The 24,479-nt window shown below is 34.8% G+C and overlaps 1 protein-coding gene across 1 annotated transcript in view; it reads left to right on the top strand.

The window, feature by feature from the left end:
* Positions 1-24,479, top strand: part of LOC150100274 (HHIP-like protein 1) — a 159,669-nt gene that overhangs the window by 10,618 nt on the left and 124,572 nt on the right. Inside the window, exons 2-3 of the mRNA XM_090402622.1 lie at positions 14,816-14,961; positions 23,937-24,112. Of these exons, the coding sequence (XP_090258748.1) occupies positions 14,816-14,961; positions 23,937-24,112 (322 nt within the window). The remainder of the gene's footprint in view (positions 1-14,815; positions 14,962-23,936; positions 24,113-24,479) is intronic.

Below are 24,479 nucleotides of genomic sequence, written 5' to 3'. Positions count from 1 at the left end.
CATACAAAATAATCCATGGGGTTAAGGTCTGGGGAGTTTGGAGGCCAAACATTTGGACTGGTGAAGTCGTAGAAATTTTCAGACAACCATTTTTGACTTTTCCCAGAGGTGTGGCAAGGGGCCGAATCCTGCTGCCATACATACGGCCTACCATTGGCTACCCTTGTTATCCAGGGCTTGACTACAGTTAGCAACTCCACGAACAAAGCCCGAATTCCAATGCCAGGGTTCTTCAACACCTGTTCCTGCAGATTTGCGAGGAATTCTGCTGTACGAACGCAATCAGATCGTCTGCTAGGGATCTTTCTTCTTGCTACATCCTCGTAGTCACCATTGCAAGTCTCTAGTTCATGCCTGATTGTTTTTACTGTATTCAGGGAGCATTGGGCAGCAGTCGTAATATCCTTATTTTGATGGCGGGCACGAATCATCATGATACAAGTTATTCTCTTCCATGATTCAGGTGGGTTCCAGCTATCCATCCTTTCTGACATCTTGTATATGAATGAAGAAGGGTCCAAACTTTTAAATGAAGAGAAGTGTGTGTTAATACATGTAACTTACGGAAAAATATAATTAATTATAAATATGTCAAATTTATCCCGAACACCCTGTATATATATATATATATATATATATATATATATATATATATAAACTAAAAAAAAAAGTTGAAGATCAACTGTTTGCGATAACGAATGCCTTCAACTATAAAATAAAATAACTAGACAAGAATGAAATTATGAAACGGACCATTTCATGGATGTCTGCAATCATTTTCTTATTTCTTTATATAAAAACTTATTTCAGCGTCAAGAAAGAACTATTAAGTGTCTTTAAATTTTAGTAAGGATTTCTTGAATGAAATTTTATGAAAATAAAAGGCACGATATTCATTAAGGATGTACAGAAAAGCGGTTTATGATACTTAAGGACAGATTAAAAAAGTTTTAGGCGAAGATTATGCCATTAAAAAAAATAATCTACTTTATTTTATGTCGATCAGAAAACTTTTAACACTCCATTGTTTTCTTGCTTGCAAGTCCATTGTGAAATAGATTTACTGTCGGCATTCACTTGAGCTTGTGGTTTATTTATTATCATCTCCCCCCTCCCTAAGGGATGATTCTGACGTGCATTGAAAAAAAAAAACTGACATCCATTGAGACAAGCTGATGCCATATTCGCTTGACAGATTACAGTAATCCTTGTTCTGTCATCGTGTATCTAAACGCCGATGAAAACATTTTTACCTCTAATTTATATCCGGTCTAATAATGTACGCTCCATGTTAGGGACGGCAATTTAATAACAATTTTCTATCTTTGGTATTCCCATAACAACGGTAGGCTTTGTTTCCATTAACTTCAAATAAAAAATGCATTTCAAAGAGTAAGTATTAGAGAGTACTTAATCTCAGAAGATGAAAAGGGGCTGTATAATCAAGGGAGCATTTTTCAAGAGTATGTCAAAGTTCAATTGTAGCACAAGTTGAAGAGGATAGGGATAGTAAAATAATTCTGTAAAGAGATTTGTGTATCGTAAAAGAAACGTTTTGCATAATCCAAAAGTAAGTTACATTATGTACTTCTCATTGTTGCACATAATGTAACCGATTATTAAGATTGTTTTATACTCTCGACATCCCGAACACCAAATTTCATTATAATCATTCCAAAAGAAAGGTTTGCTATACATGCGAGAATAGGAAATATTAGCAATACTTTAGATCAGTGGTTCTTAACTTTTTTTTTTTTTTTGCCTGGTGCCTCCTTTCAACTATTTGTATAGCCTGGCGCCCCCTGCTCAATTTTACACTAGGTTAATGACTCGATAAGATAATTATAATATATTATTAGACAAACCTAAATTACCATCAACATATTTGAACTAATAATTAATTAAAAATGAATGACTGATACTAATTATTTTTTTATTAAAAAAAGATGTAAACTTACTGTATTTAATAAGCCAATCATTAATGGCTACTTCGAGCCTGATGAGATCCTGCTAATTTTTCAATATCACGTTCAATGTTCGACAAACGAAGTCTCAAGTCTCCTCTTTCACTTATTTGCAATCTATATCGCTGCTTAGCTAACAATTGCAACACGACGCTGGATCCGTTCTCGACCAAATATGAAGGAGAAAAACAATGAGCAGTAATTTTATTTCTTTCCAAAGCTGAGGAAACTTGCATTGCATGCTTGGCCAGAATCTTTCTTACCCACACTGCTGAAATTGTACATGAGCTTCAAAATCATTTTTTAAGTCAATAAATTCTTCACACACACATTTGGATGAACAGAAGTGGCATCAGAAAGAAATGGATTTATGATCCAATCGGGTATTTTTAGCTCATGAAAGTGTCAGAAGTTGGGAACAATAACAATCCAAATCTATATCTAATATTAAATCATCATCTATTATTTGTAGACTAGGGAACTGCAGAAAATCTCGTGTTGCAATACTCTGCTTGTAGAATGTTAATTTGCTAATAAAAGCATTTATAATTCCCTTTGCTTTAATAAGATTCATGTTTCTTCCCTGCAATTTGATGTTAACCTCATTTAATTTGGCGAAAATATCGGAAAGATATGTGATATCAACCTTTTCCTTTTTTTTAGAACATTACGCATGTTCTCATCACATGAAAATCAAAAACAGTATCGTAGAGATCATTAAAACGTCGCAGATATTTTCCATTTGAGAGCCATCTAACTGCAGTGTGAAGCAAAAGATGCTCAAATTCTTCATTTTCATAACAAAGCTCCCTAAAAATAGATATTCAATGACTGGGCTTTTATTTTATTCACTGCTTTAATAGCATCATCCAAAGTCTTATGTAGTCTCCTTCTAAGATGTTTTTCATCGCATACGCAATAATATTTGTGAGAGGAATGTTTTTAGAATTAATAAAGTCTTTAACAACCTTAAAAATTGTAGAACTTTTTGTGTCAATTTTCAGTTGTTCAGCAAATAGAAACTCTTCAAGAATTTCTTCATTAGTATTTATATAACGCATGTAGGCCATTAACAAAGCTTCGTTGTCACGTAAAGTTATGTCATCGAGTTGAATAGAAAATTCAGTGGTTTTTAAATCATCACAAAGTTTTTTTTTTTTTTTTTTTTCAATGGCCTTTGCCATTTCGTCGATTCTTGTTGATACTGAACGATTGCTGAGAGGAATTGACGACGTCATATTACTTTTACCTGGGCCAATCATCGTATCTAAAAGTTCATTTTAGCCGGTAAGATGAGTTTCTCCAATGGTATGTGGTTTTCCACATTTGACAATTAATTTTGAAAGTTTGTAAGACTCAAGTCCCTTCTCTTGTTGGTTACTTTGTACTGCGATCAACCCTTTAAATCCAGGACGGTTTTTAAATTTAGTCTTTAATTCGCGAAAGTACTCCCACATCCTTCTTTGCTTTATTTGGATGCTTTGATTTTAAGTGCTCAGTCATTCTTGAAGGCTTCGTTTGAGAAATTTTTTTTTCACATATTAAGCACATTGGTAACTGCTCGTTATTTATAGACGGAATAACTCCATATTTTAAATATCCACTTGAATTGGTGACACTTTCTTTTTTCACTCATTTTAATGGGCTACAGTGCTACACAATATCAATGAAGTGCACCACACGAGACCACGAGCTACACGTAAACTGAAATCGAGGATTGTCAGATAGGCATTAGGAAAACTAGCAGATAAAGCTTATAAAAGTAGGGAATTCTGCTAAAAATAGCCCAAATTAATTATTTTCAATGTAGAAAAATTCAGACAGAAAAGTGGCCCAATTACTTAACTTTCAATGTAAAAATTCTAAAAAATAAGTAAAGTAGCGAATAAATTTGAACAGTATCGCCAGACATACAATATTCTGAATAGCGTTGTCAAAAATACAATATAAATAGGGATGCTAGATTAAATACGGAATTTTTTGCTTTTTTGCTTTTATTATATTAGTAGTATTATAAGCTTACCGTCTACCTCAGTGCGCCCTTCAGCGTTCACAGCGCCCTAGGGGGGGGGGGGAGAGAACTATCTCCCAGGTTAAGAACCACTGCTTTAGATAATACACATCGTTGCGGATGCAACTTAAGAACACTAGTCAGCTGTGATTTATGTATCTTGAACGAAATTTGATGTTCCTTAAATATATCTATTTTTTCACACCGAGTTCCACAGGGCTCTGTGCTGGGACCACTACTTTTCAACCTTTATATCAATGATATTGCCACTGAAATTCAATGAAATATTCAGTTGTTTACGGATGACTTGAAGCTGGGGAAGGATATTGAGAGTACTGCTGATGTAGTGGCTCTTTCAGGAGGATCTAAATAAGCTGGAAATGTGGGTAGATGAATGGGGGAGATGGATACCAGTTTAATATTGCTAAATACGAGTATAAGGTTTTGAATTTTGAGAACTGCAGATGGAATAGTGCATACTCTATATCTGGAAGTATGCTGGAGGAAGTTGAGGCGACTCAGGATCTTGGAGTTATGGTGGATCGAAATTTGAAATTTAAGGGATGTGTTGCAAAGATAATTAAGACAACTCAAAGGATTGCTGCAATATTAAGATGAACATTAATCAGCAAAGATAAAATGGTAGCGATTCCGCTGTATAAGACCCTGCTCAGACACATCTGGATTATTGTGCCCAAATCTGGTCACTGGGATGAAGGGGATGAAGATACTTTGGAGAGGAGGCAGAGGCGGTTGACACAAATGATTTCAGGACTGCAGAATGTTAGCTATAAGAATAGCTTGAAGTCATGTAATTTGCGGAGTTTGGCTGCTAGAAGTCGAAGGGGTGATATGAATAGATCTTTAAGCTCTTGAGAGGTTATATAATAGATACTTATTATTATAATGTATATTTCTTATATAATGTATGTAATTGTTAATGGCATAAACCCAAAGGCGTAGCTGGGGGAGGTTCGCTCCGGGCGGCACTTTGAGCCTTTTTGAACTTTTGCAATTAATTCTAAAATGCAGTCTTGAAAACTCATTTCCAAATACAGTCATCCCTCGACTTACGTCCGGGTTCCATTCCATCCGGCAGGACGTAAGTCGGTCAGAAAATCAACGGAGTTACAGTTAGGGACTTAACCGTAATCAGTATGCTGTCATTTTAATTTTTAAACCTTATAAAACTGTACTATGCATTTCTTCAACTATAAAACAGGGGAATAATCTCCGAAATCTTCCTCCACTGCTGCTCTTTTGGTGTGTAACCTTTGTTTTTTGATGAAAATGTCCAATATGCTTTGCTTATTCCTCTTCTTTTCATCATAAATTTGTTTATAGCAAGACGCATCGTGTACTTTCGTTTATACTAATAAGTATTGTTCAACATTGGGGTCCATGTCTTCAGCCAATTTGAGAACATCACTAACTGCAGAGAACATTTCTGCAAGACCCTTCACTGTGAATTGTTTAACTCCCTCTACAACACGTTTTTCTCCAGTTCCACCAATTCTTCGTTGGTCAACTCTTCAGGGGAACTTTCTATGAGTTGAACTATGTCATCATCATCAATTCGAGATTCAGGTTGTTTGTTAGGCCTACTATTTCTTCACTCAATTTACAAAGGCCTTCATTTTTTTCAAAACTTCCAAAATCGTGCACAAATCTTTTTAATGTCTTTTTCCATATGCCACTCATACATTGAGAGGTCACTTCGTCCCAAGACACAATATTTTTAATAGCATGATAAATATTGAATGCTTTCTAGAATTGCATCAGTGTGATCATCATTTCCTTCAGTGGCAGAAATGGCTTGTGAAAAAGTTCTCCGTAGATAATAAGCCTTAAACACTGTAAGAACTCACTGAACCATAGGTTGGATTAATGGAGTAGTGTTTGGAGGGAGAAACATGACCTTAATCTTGGGGTGAAAATCATCGATTTAAGGTGGAGGACCTGGAGCATTATCTAGAATTAATAAAATTTTAAATTATACATTTTCTTTATCTGCGCGATTAGCCTAGTGGCTTTACGTTACGCTAGCTTGCGTCGTGTTCGAAAGTTCGAAAATGTTATTCCCTTATGCAGTGGCGTAGCTAGAGGGGGTGGTCCGCCCCGGGCGACACTTTGAACCTTTTTGAACTTTTACAGTTAATTCTAAAATACAGTCTCGCGAACTCAGTTCCAAACATTATAATGCTGTTGCGGATTTTCCTCTCAATTGCTGAAAGTGTTGCTAGTTTTGAGAGTAGTTTTTCTAAATAAAATTGATTAAGAATTATAGACTTCGACAATGTCATCGACGATTTTGCTAACAGAAAAGCAAGAAAAATAACATTTTAGAATGTTGGAATTAAAGTTTTACTTAAAAAATAAACATAGTGTTTTAATTTATTTCCCTATACGTCGTTTTGATTTTTTGTAGTATTTTTTCTGTGTATTGAAAGGGGCGGCAAAAGCTCTAGCTACACCACTGTATAAAGCTCTCTCTCTCTCTCTCTCTCTCTCTCTCTCTCTCTCTCTCTCTCTCTCGATGAGTCTTTGACTCCAGGAGAGGAGAGTTGATGTAATAATAATAATAATAATAATAATAATAATAATAATAATATTTTATTTTATTTTATTTTTATTTTTTTATTGATCTGCTAAAATATTTACACATACAATAAACATCTTGAGAGACATTGCAACTTATAATTTACAGAATTCAGCACAAAGTGCTACTTTTCTACATTGGATTTCAATTAAAATTTTTAATAATACTTTTTTGCCTTTATATTATGTATTTACAACACATGTTCTTCTAATATTTACAATAAAGATTATACAGAATTTTTGAATATGGAATATACATAATAATAATAATAATAATAATAATAATAATAATAATAATAATAATAATAATAATAATAATAATTTATTTATTTATATTATTTATTTATTTTTTTTTGTCTCAGATAAATTGCATACATAGATGCTGTAATAATTATATACATATATATAATATTTATAACACATTACAATTGTGAATAACAGATACTTGCAAGTTAATAATTTTCTTCCTCAAAGCTTAACAGAGCTTATCTGAGGAAGATTATAGATGATGAGATGGTGGTGGTTTCATGGTTATGTTCTTATACTGGTCACAAACCAGGTGTTGATTTTACTGTTTGTTGGTACGTGCTTGGAAGACTTCGACTGTTATTACAGTTTAACTTTTTTTTGTTTTTTTTTTTGTGCAAATAGGGTTGGATTTAGACATGGTATGTTTGTTTCTTTGTGTTCTTGTAGTGATGGTTTTTGAGAGGGGGTTTGTCATAGGTTTGTGTGTGTTTGCGTGTGTGGGGGGAAGAGAGAAACAGGAATTGCCCTAATTTTTATTCTCGCTATAATATTTATATAGTGCCTGTTTCAGCTCTCTGTATGTTCCTAGGTCTCTGTTGTCGAACGGCAGTTTGTTTATCATGTCAGGTACTTTGAAGTTTCGGGTGGCTTTTGCCGTTGTGATTGTTGTACTTATGTGTTATGTAGTTTGTTGACTGTGGTGTTCTGGTTACTCTATAGGTTGGGCTGTAGTAATGTTTTAACATGACTGTGTAGTGGCATAAGTGTTTCACCTTAAATATTTTGTGTTTTGTCCATGCTTCCTGCATAAGAGTGGGTTGTTCCCAGAATATCAGTTTTACCATTTTATCTTGCAACTATTGTAGACTGTTAAGTCTGTAGTCTGTGCAGAATGCGTATGATGTGATTGCATATCTTAAAATGTTTTCACATAATGCTTTATAGATTAATATTTTTATGTGGGTTGGGGCAATGTCTTTTAATCTGTATAGTTTGCTTGCTATTATCCTAAGCTTGGTATGTAGGTAGTTTGTATGGCTATTCCAACTTTGATCAGTTGAAGTGAAGTCCGAGATAGCGTGTTGTATTCACGCTATCTCGGACGTTGTGATTTTAGGTTCTGTGCTTTGTGTATAGGAGGATGACTGTTGGATAGTGAGATATTTAGTTTCTATGGGCAGGATTTGGGGGTTTTTGAATACCATTAGCTTTGTTTTTCCTGGGTTTATATATATGCCGTTTTCGGTTAACCAGTTAGTGATTTGGTTGATGTCATGTTGCATATTTGTGTAAGCGATATTTGCATTGTTGTGAATGGATACTATGGCCGTATCGTCTGCATACTGGAAGATTTTACTTTTTAGGAGGAGTTGGCTTATGTCGTGTGTGTATATGTTAAATAGAATGGGAGATAGGACAGCTCCTTGTGGTACTCCACAGGTTACATGTACCTCTTTGCTGTATGCTGATCCTATACGTGTGGTGTGCTTTCTGTTTTTCGTGTATGCTTTAAACCACTGGAATAGACGACCTCCAATTCCGATATGCGTTAGTTTCGTTAACAAGGTTTTGTATGCTAGTGTGTCAAATGCTTTTGTTAGGTCAATGAATACCACTAATGTTATTCTGTTTTTATCCAATGCAGCGTTTATTAGATCTGTGAAATCTTCCAGGAGTGTTGCTGTTCTCAAATTTTTTTGAAAGCCATATTGTGTTTTGGGTATGATTTGAAAATTTTCAACGTATGTGGAGAGTTTCTGATGCACGATGCGCTCCATGATTTGGTTGATTACAGCGTGGCGATGGGTCTGTAATTACTTATAATGTTTCTTTTTCCCTGTTTGTGTATGGGTGTGATTAATGCAGTCTTCAGTGTTTCAGGTATGTGTCCCGTTTCGAAGATTTTGTTTAACAGTTTTTGTATAACTAGAAGTAGGTTGATTGAGTGTTTCTTGATGTCTTTTGGTCTGATTCCGTCTATTCCCGGTCCTTTGTTAGGGTTAATTTGTTAAATTGCCAGTGATAGTTCTTCTTTTGTTACTGTGGGGAACCACATCGACTGGGTTGCTCGTGGACCTAGTGGAGAATGTTCGTTTGTGTGAGGAAGGGTTGTTTCTTGTAGCTTTTGGACAGAGTTCACGAAGTGCTGATTAAAGTTGTTTGCCAACTGTTTGAGGGATTTGGGGTCACAGGCAAAGCTGTGTTTTATTGTTTCTGAGGCAGTGGTTCTGTGTATATTGTCCAGCATTTCATTAATCAGGTACCAGGTTTCCTTTATGTCATTCTGAGCTGTTGTTAATTTGTTGCTGTAATAATTTATTTTTGCCGTTCTAATATGTGTTGTTAGGAGATTCCGTTTTCTTTTGTATTCAGCTTTTAAAGTGATATTGTTCGGCGACTTCTTAAGTTGTTTCCATAGGCATCTTTTCTTTGTATGTCTGTTAGTATGTTGTCTGTTATCCATGGATTTTGTTTCGTTTGGGGGCGTATTTTTATTTTTGTTAATGCTTTGTTATATATTATGTTAAATGCAAGTTTAAGATTACTATATACAGCTTCAGCAGAGTCTAAAGATGCTATCTGCATCCAGTCTATTTTTCTGATTTCATTGTTTATTATTGTTTCGTTTAGAATGCTATAATACTGTTTTGTAGTCTTAGTGATTTTTATAGGTTCTGGTTCAGTGTATAACTGTAATGCTGTGAAATAATGGTCTGCCAGTTTGCACGTTATGACGGCTGCTGTGTGGCTGTTTGGAGGGGCCCTTATATTTATATGATCAATGCAGGATGAGGTTGTTGTGTTTCCGACTATCTCTTCTCGTGTATACGAGTGTATGGATGGGGTTATGTTATATGCCGATAATAGGTCTAGGTTGTTTCTTGTAGTCTTTATTCTGTTCTTTATCTTGTTCTGTGTTGTTATTTATGTTCCTAATGTTTATATTAATGTCTCCTATTATTATCAAGTATTCTGAGGTGCCTACTTCCGTGGCTGAAAGCCATCTGTTTATTTCTAGGAATTTTGTGGTGCTTAAGTTGGGTGGTCTTTATATTGCGTTTAATATCAGGAAGTTTTCTTGTTTGATGTTTTTAATTTCGATGCATATGTTTTCTGCGTATCCTAATTTATAGTTTATTTCTGTTACTTCTAGTTTATGTTTGGTAAATATTATTATACCACCGCCTCGTTTTGTTTGTCTGCAGTGTTTTTGTTGTTGGAAGTGTGGAATTTGGTAGGTGGATGCCTCTTCGTTTGTCGTAGATACTTCAGTATTAAAATGTCTATTTCGTCTATATCTTCCTTCAGATAAGCTTGCAGGTTCAGCCAGTATTTTTGAATGCTTCTGATATTGATGTGGAGAATAGATAGTCCTTTTTTGGGGATTGTCACTTATTTCCATTCTGTTATTGATTTCAGAATGTGGCAATTATCATGTTCCGGGGTGATTACGTCTGCTTGATGGTCTGCATTCATGTTGGTTGGTGTGCTGTTCCTTCTTTACGAGTTGTCAATATTCCTTTCAATGTGGCAGCCTGTTGAGGTCGTCTACGGATTTTATTTCGATTGGTTTTGTGTCTTGTGTCTTTCTAAGGAATATTTTGCTGTCTCTTATCCATATAAACTGGTAATTGTTTTGTTTTTACTTTTCTTGCTTGGTAGAATATTTTCTGATAATATGGCGTTAGGTATTCGGACAAGTATCTTGGGGTATTGTCGTGGTCTCCTTTCAGATCCTTGACTACTGGTTTTTTAATCCTGCTAGCTTTTATAAGTGTAGTTTTTGTTGGGCTGTTGGTGAGTCGCAAAGGACGAGTATTATTTTCTATTTTCCTTTTTTGTGGTAACCGATGCACTGACTGGATATCTCTTGATTCAATGGGAGAGCCAAGTTTTTGGCTTAGTTGTATTAGGTGTCTCTTAGATGTTCTGTAGCTATTTCTGGGAGACCATTTATGAGGAGATCATTATTGTGCTGCTGTTGGTTTGAGAGTTCGTATTGTTGCTTTAAAGAGTTTAGTTCTTGTCGTAGTTCCGTTGTCTCTTTAATTAAATTATGCTGTCTTTCCGTTAGCTCTTTAACGCAGTTTTTAATTTCTCTAATGGTCTGTAATACACCTTCTACCGAGTTATTATTAAATTTAATAAATTCCTCATATTGGTTGAATTTTTCTGTAATTTGTGCAGTATGTTTTTTAAATAGTTCTCCAACAAAATCTATTAAACAGTCTTTTAGGTTTTGTATTCTATTTTCAAGTAATGCATTTAAAGTTGGCTCACCTGGGTTTCGGTTGTTATTTTCTTTGTTTTTAATTCCCTCTGTTGTTGATAGCTGTTTAGTGCCTGCGGTTGTTTTCTACATGTGCTGTTTTCCGCCTGCAGTCGAAGGCGAAATTCCTTTGTTGTCTCTGCAATGGGGACACTTCCACTCGTCACGATTCTTGTTTGATTTTCGCTGCCAAGTAGCCTCAGACAATCCTGAACATAGAAAATGCATGTTTCTCTGGCAGTTCCTACATGTTACGTGGTTTTCTTCCCCCGTTAAGTCTTCTTTGCATTTGTAGCACTTCGTATTTCTTGTTTGACGATCTAGCTGTAATTTCTAATATGGCGACTTCCTTTGTTCTCTTCTCGCGTAGTTGATCAATGTATACTTCGAACTTTGAATACTTATATTTTACTTATTACTTAACAGATACTTACCGTTTTTACATCAGTATGTTCGTCTTGAAGAACGGAATTCACTGATGTACTTTAAATTTTAATTCACAAGAAAATATCTACTTTGCAACTTAAAATATGAGAGAATCGAAATAGCGTGCTTGCAGCCGCTTGCTACTAAAGCGCCCTCTATCTATCTATATAATAATAATAATAATAATAATAATAATAATAATAATAATAATAATAATAATAATAATAATAATAATAATATGTGCACCTCCTGCATAATAGTTATTGAAAAATCTGATATTAATATTTATTTCAAGTAAAAATTAAGATAAAATAAACATTCATGTGAATTGATATATAAATCACATAAGTACTAATGAGTTTATTAATGTAAATTCTCAAATGATTTCTTATACTAATGTAATATAATGTTGAGCATAACACACCAGGATGTAAAATTACCTTGCAAGTCTTTGAAAATATATCTTTGGACCTAAAGATAAGAAATGAATGGAAAAGGATTTGCCCAAATTTATATTTATTAGTTAAAACTGATTTCAGGGCAATCTCTTTAACTGCTAAGTTGGTGATTTTCAGCTAAATTCCCTCTTATTTCATGTAGATTTATTCACCTGACTACTCTCCTCCTGCTCTTTCTTATTATATTATCTGCTTTTATTAAATTTGAATAGGCAAAATGTTTATTGTTCTAATAGGTTCACTAATGAGAATAAAATTGATTTTTTTATTTTATTTTATCTGAATCAGAAAACTTAGAAAAGTATTTTATAGTATTTTAGAAATGTTTCGTAGTACTTTTCTTACTGATTTTCATACCAAATTTATCATAGCTTTTATACCAAATTCAATCATTTAATTTAATTAAAATTCCTGCACCATGTAACTGCACCATTTCGAAGACCTTTCCATATCATCTTATCGTACTTATTTTACAGATCTATAAAATTTAAATAAGCTCCTGTTATATTCCCATGATTTTTCGACTATGGCATTTTTAACTACTTTTACATTTGTAGTTAAAAGTAAAGGTTGGTCGAGTGGTTAGTGTATCTGCTTTCTAGTCGAAAGGCTGCGGGTTCGCACCCTCACGTGGGCATAGATAGTTGTGATTGTCAGTGAATATACTAGTGGATGGTAGATGGCATTGGTATAGTTGCAGTTTGTTGTAGTTGGTGGAGACAGAGTTGTAGAGTAGATGCCTTCCCCCAATGAGTCTTTGGACTCCCTGGAGGTATCACATGATAATAATAAATACAAAACTAATAGATATCTGAGGATTGTATATAGCGGAACTTTGTCTCTACGAAGGGAACTTTCCAGTAGTTTCCACCGCGTTCTGTCTTGGACCCAATGCTGTTTAATCTTCATTTTGCCGGCCTGGTTGGGCAAGTGGTTAACATATCCGCTCTTCAGCCAAAAGGCTACAGGTTCGAATCCTGCTGTAGGCATGGATGTCTGTCATTGTCTTTCACCGTCCTACAAGTGTATAAGCACTCTACCACGATGGAATGGATCATCATCGGAGAAGTAGACCCAATCCTTCCGCTGTGGTAGAGACATTTACCTAACACTGGGAAATATATAGGCTGAGAAAAAAATAATAACAAAAAATATTGGCTTCAGAGGGTTAGTTGCCTTGCTTATAATTCAAACAGCCATGTTTGGAAATTCCTTTTGCCGGCCTGGTTAGCCGAGTGGTTAGCGTATTCGCTCTCCAATCAAAAGACTGCGGGTTCGAATCCCGCCGTGCGCATGGATGCTTGTGATTTTCTGTGAAAATACTAGTGGTGGTGGTGGGTTAGATGGCGTTTGTGTAGATGATTAAGATAATTGCGGTTGGTAAAATGAGTGGTGGAGACGGAGAGCTGTAGAGTAGGTGACCGCCCTCGATGAGCCTTTGGACTCCCTGGAGGTGTGTTACGTAATAATAATAATAATAATTCCAATACAGAGAAACCATCGTAGAAATCCTGAGTTGTTTGCAAAAATATATTTTTGCAAACAACTTCGCCTCAATGTTTGAATCCATCAACGTTTTCAAATTTTCCCACTGAATCTCCAAGATTTTGTTCTTGTTTTCAAACCCTTTTAGCATCTGTATATTTGAGTCAACAATCTACTTCTGAAAGTAGCTTAATTTTGATTATTTTAAGCTTCCCTTTAGGACCACGAGATGAAGCAGTGGTCTGTCGTAAACTCTCTCCCGAAAGCCTTCATTCATTGATTGATAGTTTGGTTTCACTGTCAGTGAAGATTGAAGGATGGAAACTGGCTATCCATCTGTTTTGAAAACATAGTTAGGATCTCCATCTATTCCCTTTGGGGAATAAAATACATTAAAGAATTTTTTTAAAAACTTTATTCCCTAATTTTGTTAAAAATATGTTTCTTCTTTTTATCTTGGTTAAAACTAAATGGGATATCTGGTGCTGTAGCCACTAAAGATGCTTTACTTAAACACATGCCAAATGTATTTATGCATAGGACTACAACTGCATATAAAAATGCAGTCCTGCTGTTATATATGTATATAAGGTGAATGTGTGTTCGCTCAAATCTGCGCTATTGGATCCTATGACCCAATTTTCCATAAGCTACCTTTTTGACTGTGTAAAGACTGGATATATTTTGATCAATATTTTACTCCCTGGCTGGAGTAGCTTACTTTACAACTCCAGTTTTAAATCTACTAGTATGTGTATAGTTTTTGATTGGTATCCATGGCCGGTCCGAGAGTATCTGACGCCCCCTAGGCAAAGAAAATTTAGGCGCCCCTATACATTGTATCTATATATATATTTTTCCCGAACTATGTAGCAAAATCTGTTTTCCCCGAAGCTTAGCGCCCCTAGGCGATTGCCTAGGTCCGCCTAATGATAAAATCGGCCCTGTTGATATCAGGAGAACTAGTTTCTTCAAAATGTTATTTTGCTTGCTTGCTTTCTTTTCGTCGACAAAGGATGTCAAATTAAAATATAAACTTTATTAATTAAATTCTAGTAAAAATTATAAGACTTTCAGTTTTAAGAAATAGTCTATTGTAATTTTGTTTTTGTTCATTGGTTTATAAATTTTAATTCGAAAAACTAACAATCATCAAAAAATTTATCATGTTGTTAAACCCGCTTCTTTCTTGTGTGGTATTATATGAAAAAGAACAAAACTTAAAAATCCTTCAAAATTGTCTATTTAGAATTCATTATGAAACTATGAAAGTCTCTTTTTCTGAATGATAATAATAAAAATATGCTTATTTTGACAAACCATATTTAGTGCATGTTATTTACTGATTTTTAAGGTAGATAAGAACACTGAACAGGTAATTTTGAGTATTCACCAACCTGGTCCTCGTCAAAACGGTGGCCATTTGTTTTTCGATTTCGACGGGTACCTGTATATCACCACAGGAAATGGCGGAGGAGGTAAAGAAAACAGATTCAATCTGTGAGTATCCTGTTCATGTTATTGAGAGTATTCTTATGTGCGTGTTTAGGAAAGTGGCGGATTCTTAAATTTTGAAGAAGCAGGTATGTAGACCATAAGAGTGGAAGCAGCTAGAAATTGAAGAAAGTTCGTTTGACATAAAACTCTGCGTATGAAGTCTGTCTCTTTGCAATACCCATTCTGTACAGCCAAAACTTCCATTTTATGCTTCTGTAATCAAGTATAGCTTTTTCTGTGAGAAGAAAAAATCAATCTTTTGTGAGTACATGAGTCCATTGTAAATGTCCGGCAAAATTACGACCAGTATCAAAAGGATATATTTCGTAAACTGACACAGGCAGACTTATCAAATTTTTCACTCACACATTCAGGAACGTGTGGCTTCCTTCTCCTACTTGCATTTGTGGAGGTTCAACAAATATGAAAACGTTACTCCATTAGTGTTGCCAAATGAAAATTACTAAAAACAGCTAAATCTTAAAAAAAAGAGCAAAAAAGGAGTTAAAAATAAAAATTTGTAGCTAAAATTTTAAAAGTAGTAGCTGATACTTTTAAGTTACTTACTGTATTCAAGTTGAAGTGATACTTGCATATAAGTGGCTAAATATACCTTCCATGTGGTCTTCTGCACTTAATTCATCTACGTTTTCACTTATATTTTCAGCTTTATTATATGTGGTCATCGTTCCAATATTACCCAGTGTAGATGCTGGTAAATGATAGTCTGTACAGCACTTGTTATTACGCCTGAGGCCACTTGATTGACAAAATAGCTGTCAGCATTGGCAATTCCATCTTGTCTCTTAATTTAGTTTTAACTACATTCATGGAACTAAAAATTCGTTCAATTTCCGCATTAGAATTTGGCAGTATTAATAAATTTATTGCACACTAAGCAATTTCTTTAAATGGATTCATTCCAGATGCATCTTTATATTCTCGTACTTCGGTCCAGAATAGCTCAGTGTTTTCTATATTTGTCCACTTATTTAAGTGGATAGCATTGTAGTGGTAGTCAGCAGCAGCAACATCTTTTTCTGTTTTCAGCATTATTTCTAAGATGGGAGTAACAGGTTCCTTTATATGTTTTAGGATATTGTCAACAGAAAAAGAAGACATCATTCTTAAAATATTCAAGTTTTCAGGCAACCTTTGCTTATGCTGTTTGAAGAGACCAAGAAGAAACTGTTTTGCTCTACTTCTAAAATTTCGCTCATCATTTTGCATGATTTTCTTTTGTATCATCAACTCTGAAATTTTTTTTTCAAATCTGTAACCAAGATTTGGACTGAGATCCAAGTAGTCATCAATCTCTGACTCTAGAGGGTCGACTGTGGATGATGGTAGCACTAACACATTAGCAATAGAGCGAATCAAACCAGAAAGGTCTTCAAGTAATCTCATCCTATCCGCACTGTCACATGCGAAATTTTTTTTTAACTTACTGAACTTGAACTAGAACAGGATGCAAAAATAAAAGATACAACAGATTCCTTTCATCTTTGTACATCTCCCACAAAATTTGAGCTTTGTAACATTTCTCAGTCACACTCACGACTTCGAAGTGAGTTTTTAATTCCAACCACTGGCTGAGAATTCTGTCTACTGCAGGTTCAATGGAGAGCCACCTTGTTGCACAATTGCTTCCAATTTTCAGAGGAGCATCATTTTTGTTGATAGTTTGATACAGCTCTTTGTATGCTGCTTGTCTTGAAGAAGAATGTGAAAACCACTTATACGTTTCTGCAACTAAAAATTCTAATTTTCCTGGGAGAGATTCTGCACAAGTGTGAGTGAGACATTGCCAGTTGTAATGAATGGCATACACATCTAATTAAAATTAAGGAGGGAATATATGCCTTCAGTAGTTCATAAACGCCATTATTGACACCAACCATAACACTGGCGTTGTCTGTACCAATTGCAATGAGATTTTTAATGTCCAGTTTCTTGGTCAAGAGCTCTTTTTTCAGTGCAGCCACAATACCACACCTTTCTAGAACCACCATGCTCAGAAATGTGTGCATAATTTTGTTGAATTTCTTACTATAATTAATGGCCATTCCTAAAATCTTATTCACTGTGATATCATTCGATTCGTCTATTAGCAAGCTGAAAATTTCATCTCCAATGTCCACAATTAGATCTTCAAAATGTTCACTTAGAATATTGTTTACAATTGCAGAGCACTTAGTTCGGTGCATTTTTACCTTTGGCATAATTTGACTGTCTGGGATACTATTTTTGCAAGGTTCTATTAGATGATTGCAACTGTTGAATGATGAGTGACAACAAAGAAATAATGCTAACCTATCTTCAAAGTTTAGGTGCCAGATTAACATTTTTGAAGCTAGGAAAGAAAAAAAAAAAAAAGAGCTAGATCTAGCTCCAAAAGAGCTAAATTGGCAACACTATACTCCATCTATCACCATATGTTCTTTAACAGGTCCGGAGTGATTGACATGTAGCTATTACTCCTCTATGCAGCTTGGCCACTTCTTTCGCCTCTATTTAGTACACAAGAGTGAGATGGAACGTACGCTTACAAAAACTGAATCTACAGTAGAAGGATAAAATCTGGTGATCTAGAACAGCGCTTCCCAAACTGTGGCCGCGGCCCCCCTTGGGGGGCCGTAAGTTTTATTGAGGGGGGGCCTTGAAATAATGAAGAAATTTAAAATGTTTTAAGACTAAGTAGATTTTTTAATGTTAAAAGAAACGTATTTAATTTAATACGTTTTTTTAAATCATTTTTATTATTTATTTTTTTTTTTTGTTATTTTTTATATTTTAATGGAAAAAATCACACGTTGGTGTTGGTTCACAAATTTTGCTTCCTGCGTATTTCGGCGCTTAATAAATATTAGTAAATATTTGCTTTGAAGTGAAGCTTATATTCATTATAAGTGTCATTTCAAAAGTATTCATAAAAAGCACAAAAAAAAGCTTACAAACGCAAAATCTTGAATATAAATTGTATTGAATATAAATACAATAAACATTATAATAATATATATCAGTATTACGATTTTTTTTTCGGGGGGGGCATGAAATATTTTAATTTTTCCAAAGGGGGCCTTTACCTCCATAAGTTTGGGAAGCACTGATCTATAAGATCATGAGATGAGACTATCATTTCATCTAGCCTCGATAACTAGCCAGTAGTCTGTCATTTGCTTGTAATTCCTGCACTACCTGTTTTGCATAAGGTAAGCCGAGGAATAAGTAGTTCACGATTATCCTGAAGAATTTATGGATTTACGTAAAACAACTTTTTGGTATCGTTTCAAGTCAATGCACATTCACTTTCTGGTTACCATTTCCCTCAACACAGAACCAGCTTCCAAAACTGTAATTTCCAAAAAAACTCTGTCTGTCTGAATATCCTTTGCGCAGCAACCGAACCAAAAAATAACACCACTTTTGGTTGTACTGTAAAATGTGACATTTTGATATGTGATAATACGCATGCGCAGCATGGTAGACGGCGTCACTTACTTCATGGGACCATTTATTTATTTATTTTGAGTTTCTGCATGTGTGAGTGAAAACCCGGCGAGTCTATGCATTCTTTACTGTGTAACTCTGTATGTGTAATAATAATAAAAAACGAGAATAAAAATCAGCAAATTGCAATTTAAGAACGAACTCCTCCTAAAAATAAAAAAGGGGGTTACAGATGTTGACGGTGCAGAACAAGGTGTACTGTGACTAGTCGGATCACATGACCCTTTTCCATCTTCCAGTGTCCAGTCACGGTATTCCTGACACCACTGCAGACGAATTTTCCTGTTCTTCACATAAATCGGTGGTTTCCGTATAAGCATGCAACTGCCAATAACGACTCTTCATTTCGCTGCACATAATTTGTGAGATATGGGTTGGTAACAGCCTTCATTAAATGCTTCGGTCAGCTGCTGCACACAGAAAGTTCTGTTAATCTGCACAAAGCCTTCTCAGATGACAGCGATTTCATTCCTGACAGACTGTCTTAGGACTACAGTTATGCCTCCTAGACAAGCAATGTGGGTTATTTTTTTCACTGATTAAACACCCGGAATATATCTCACCTTTTAAGAAACCGATCAGTGCTGCTGTGTTCAAAATCGCAGCTTCACCCACAATAAGCTCTTTATCGAACTTCAAAGGAGCCTTTGATTTTCCCTTTGGGATCAGCACTATTAACGATTACTGACAGCGGCATTTTTAAATAGTTGCCTAGAACACGTGTGACTCACGTGACCAAGTATTTTGCATATACGTTGAGTAACTGACGTTTACATACATCTGCATAAAGGTTTCTAATTTAGTGGCTAGTACGTGCAGCAATACCACAGTAACAAGCATGAGTCAGGCCTTTGGATAGTAACGTGTTTGTGTGCAGGTATTTGAATACCTTATCGTCTGCAAATAGAAAGATAAAATGTAAACGAAACAAACTAATTCATCATATAGCCAAAAGTTACTGGTGAAAAATGAATTATAAATTATGAATTATGTTATCAGATTACTTATCTGAAATAGCGACGAATACATTTTGAATCATAATTAATCTTCCCTCGTTTATCTGTTTTGGATATTAAAAACATATCATATTCTAACTGGAGCTTGTAATTGTTCACTTAGGAAGATAAAGAACGAGAGAAGTCTTGGACACATAATTTTCAGGCTCAGAATTTAAATTTTCTTCGGGTTCTTTATTGGGTACATAATAGTGAGTCATTCCTTTTAATAGATACTATTTGTTAGCTTTAAGTCAAAATATGACAGTTTAAACTTTAAAGTAAACAGCATCGATATATATTTTTTATTTTATTTTCTTTCTTCTACTTCATTTTTTTTTTAATTAGACAGTATGATTATGAAGAGAACGTATCTGTCGCTGAGATCTTTTACTCTGTCAGTAATGACACACACACACACACACACACACACACACACACACACACACACACACACACACACACACACACACACACACACACACACACACACACACACACACACACACACACACACACACACACACACACACACACACACAGAGAGAGAGAGAGAGAGAGAGAGAGAGAGCAATCCATATTCATTCATTCATTTTGATGAATGAATACTTATTGATAACGCAAAACATCTTCCAACTCTAACTGATGAGGAAAAGTTGTCTTTACCCATATATCACTATTATGTTTTCTTTCTGGTCGGTTTAACGTTTCAAAGAGTAAAATTATGCAATTAAATTCGACAGAATAAGGAAATGGAGGAGAAAAAGCATGTTTTACAGCTTGGAAAGGATTTTTAGATTTTTAAAACAGATTTAATATTTGAACGAATTCGATCACTACACGCATACTACGTATATTACGTACATCTGTATAAAGGTTTCTAATTTAGTGGCTAGTACGTGCAGTAATACCACAGTAACAAGCATGAGTCAGACCTTTGGATAGTAGCACTACACGTATACTACGTATACGTGTAGTGTTCTAAGTTTGAGAGAGACAGGAAAAAAAAGGAAATGGGATGGTTTATAATCTGGCTCTGCCTGAAGATAAACTCTCTCCCGGAAAATCAGTGGAATAGCATCTTGCCTTACTCTTAGCTCCTCATAAGGTTATATTTATTTCCCTGAATCCTTTAAATGTTATGAGCAAAATTAGAGGAGAGAGAGAGAGGGAAGAAAAAAAAAGCTATAGTAAGATCAAAACATATGTTTCCATTGAATCTTTTGTGATGATTTGTTTTAAAGATTACAAAAGCACATTTCCCAACAACTTTAATTTTAAATTCTTCTGTTGAAACCTTACGTTGAAATGGCTGAGTACATTTTCATGAGATCACATGTAACAAATTTAACCGAAATCGGACCATCCAGAATTGCTGTGTTATATCATTTGAATAGACCGAGTGATGCTGGCAAAATACATTGCTGTCATTCTGCAAATGAGTGCGATATATTTTCAACTAGGATATTCTACACAGATATAATATTACAAACAATAAAGTTAACTAGATTCTCTTTTTTTTTCCTTTCAGATGCTTTAAAATCTTCATTTTCTTATCGGCAGAAAAAAATGTGTTCAATTGATTTTATATATAATATTAAAAAAAAAAAAATTGCAACATAATTTCTAGACCACAGTAAGCAAAGCATGAATTTATGTATTTACGGGAGCCAAATTATCCTGTCTCATACTTGAGGGTCGGGAATTTTTTCCTATCCTACAAAACAGATGATAAAAAACTGTTCAGATGTTATGCCATTTGCTCACACTGTGGAAAGTTGACAAAAACGACTTTTTATTCCAACGAGGTGATGTACCTCTGTTATTATTGTGACAATAAGAGATTTTTTATTTTCTTTATTTTCTTTATTTTCTTTTATTTTATTTTTTGATTGCTTTCTTTATTATTTGGATTAGCTTTTCTGAGGTAGATAATATCTTGGCTGTAAAACATTTGAACTATTGAACTAACCTTCCTTTCACACTGGAGTTCAAAGATTTTTCTGGAACAGTTTTTATTTTAATTATTTTTTTAAGATAATTCATGTGTTCATTCATTCATGTCATTCATGAGGCTCTTGGTCACCCTGTTAGGACCAATAACGAGTGGATGACTGGTGAAATTCTGAATCTAATTGCTAAAAGAAGAGAAATGAAACTAAAGTCAAAGAAGAAAACTCAACAGAAAACAGGAATTATTGTAAACTTAAAAGAAATAGGTGAAGATTTCGGAATGACCATCTCACAGAAAAATCAAAAACAATGGCTTTTAAAGGTCGAAATCGCTAGAAGTAAAATATGGGTAACTCTTGTTATACGCGATTTCGTTATCCACGTTTTCGCACATACGCGGTTTCATTATTACTGTACATAAGGAGTATTGCTGTTTCCAAGGAGAGAAAGCTTCCGCGCATACGCCTTGTTTCCTACTTCCCCCCAGTTTGCAGTGCTCAATGTCCATTTTTGTGTCCCTTCTTGCCTTATTGATCTATGCAGTATTGTCTTAAGCGCCACGGGATTGAGCGATTCTACAGTGATAATGCTAATACCATTCGCAGCCAAAACGAAATTCATGCGAAGAACAACAAAATATACCATATTTATTCATAAAAGAAGTGAAGAAATAACAAAATAATTAAAAGAAGCAGTAATAGAGAATATAATGAAATAAACCCAGTTAGATGGATCATTGTAAAATAATGCAAATAAAAAGAATCTTGGAACAAGTATATCATTATAAACTATCCGGAAAATGATAACTAGGAAGAGACTTGTTGATGCATTAGGTAGTCGTAACAGGCCATAATAGGCCTAAATTTTTCCATCAGAAAAAGGATATAAAGAAAGTGCATTCAGCTTTCCAGAGAATAAGAAATAACCACACTTCAACTTGCCAATTTCTCCAAGCATCATTCTGTATGGAATGTGGTTGCAAATTATAACTGTGAGGAGGGGAATTTTATTATTTCTTGTGAAGCCAAACCAAGTTAATAAAATAAATCAGCTAACGCCTTTTATTCCCTTATTGGGAGTAGGCGAGGCCTTTTAACCCTATCTAACCCTATTTGGAGGCTGAGTGGGCAGTTCAATCTTTACAGGTAGCCAATCAGAGATAGCTGCCATCTCTTAGTACCTAACCGTAATAGGATATGTTACTGTCTGAAATAATGTGGGTTATGGGGTCGATTTTCTTGAGTTTAGGGGGTAGCCAATCAGCGATAGTTTGCCCATGTCTATCTCTTAGTACCCAACCCTTAATAGGATATGTTACTGTCTGAAATAATGTGGGTTCTGGGACGAAAAACCCGAGTTTCTGGGAGAAATAACCCGATTGTCTGTGCCAGAGATCGACTAACTCGGGAACCGGTCGAAACAGGGTTTAGTAAAAGTTCCTCTAGTCGGCGACTTGAGTCTACCTTCGGGAGGTCTAGCGCAGAGGATGCAAGCATCACTTCCACTGAGCCACACTGACCTGCCTAAGTAAGTTGGCCAACCTTAAACAAACATTCTACTGTTTTTGTTTCTAAGAGATAAATTCCCAGGAAAGGCCTGGATAATTCCTCATAGGAAGGTAAAAATATAATAGACAAGAAATTATATTCTTCTGTCTATTCTATACCCAAGCGTAAGCGTGCAAAGTTTGCTCGTGAAATATCTTCACGAGTAGGGCTACACAAGTAGCCAAGTCGAAAGCCTACACAAGGCAATTAATGCGAAGTCAATCAACAGCCTATCTATACAAATTGAGAGGTTGTTTCACATCAGTTGCCTTAGTATCCCATAATGCAAAGCAGACTTCCTTTCGGACTGTTGCCACGTATCATGAGAAGGCTCACTGCCCAAACGGAAATTATAATTTGCCATATATAACTATTTCTAATCCAGAATATTTTAAAAATATGGTATACATCATTTTGCTACTTGTATATGACTTCGTGCTTTGAATTATGGGATATACTAAAACAATTAATGTGAAGTCAACAGCCTCTATGTACAAAGTTTGAGTCAAGAATATAACTCCTTGTCTATTATACTGTAATTAATGTGATAGTCTGGCAGAGAAACTTTCTACCCCAAGGAAGTTTTTTTTTTTTTAAAAAAAAGCTATTTTCTAGAATGCTCTTCATCGAAATTTCGCAGATTACAAAGATTATATATGCTGTAGAGCTTGTGTTATTCTAAATGTTTCAAATATATAAAAATTAATATGATACATATAAAATAAATTACACTAAATAATTATTATTATAAATTTTATAATTTTATTTTTTTAAGCCCTATTAGCAGTTTATTTCAAGTTGTATAATGCCACGGCGCTACTGTTTCAGAAGACGCAAACGATTTCAGAAGTGGCAAACGATTAGGTATTGTTCAAAAGTTGTAAAATTATCTCAAACGCAGATGTTATTCATCTTTGGTTGAGTATTTAATATAATATATTTGACAGGAATTTGTTATTATTTTTTTTACCAGCACATCTCTCTTGGGTAAAGTATTGCGTATTGATGTTAGATCTTCCTCCGATGGCGTCTATTCTATTCCCCTCACTAATCCCTTTATTCAACTTAAAGAAAAAGCAAGACCCGAAATTTACGCTTATGGATTTCGCAATCCGTGGCGTTGTGCTGTAGACTCTGGAGACGAAAACGGTAAGTAGCGTGCTGTTGTTTTCTATGCTGATGTTATTTTGTACGTAATAGAGATGAGTTATATTCAGGGCTTCGTTTCGAGGGAGCAACAAAATGACTACGATTAATGTTAAAAGAAACAGAACTGTATTTATTAACTTAATTAATTCGATGAACAAAAATAAATAATAACAAATGAAAGCACATCAAAGTCATAGGTTTATTCATTTAACGTTGTTATGTACTGTTTTGCTTTGTTTTTACTATATTCAAAAATAAAACAGTGACGAAACGTTTAATTATGTTATTTTATCCCAACTTGTCATCAGTAATTTTCGAATAAAATATTCATATTTCCTCGAACTGAATTGAAATTCATCCAAATTCC

The sequence above is a fragment of the Typopeltis vanoorti genome, chromosome 13 (genome assembly GCF_054136105.1).
Source record: "Typopeltis vanoorti isolate ZY-2024b chromosome 13, IOZ_Tvanoo_1.0, whole genome shotgun sequence".
Taxonomy (NCBI): domain Eukaryota; kingdom Metazoa; phylum Arthropoda; class Arachnida; order Uropygi; family Thelyphonidae; genus Typopeltis; species Typopeltis vanoorti.
This window is presented reverse-complemented; position numbering and strand designations above follow the sequence as displayed.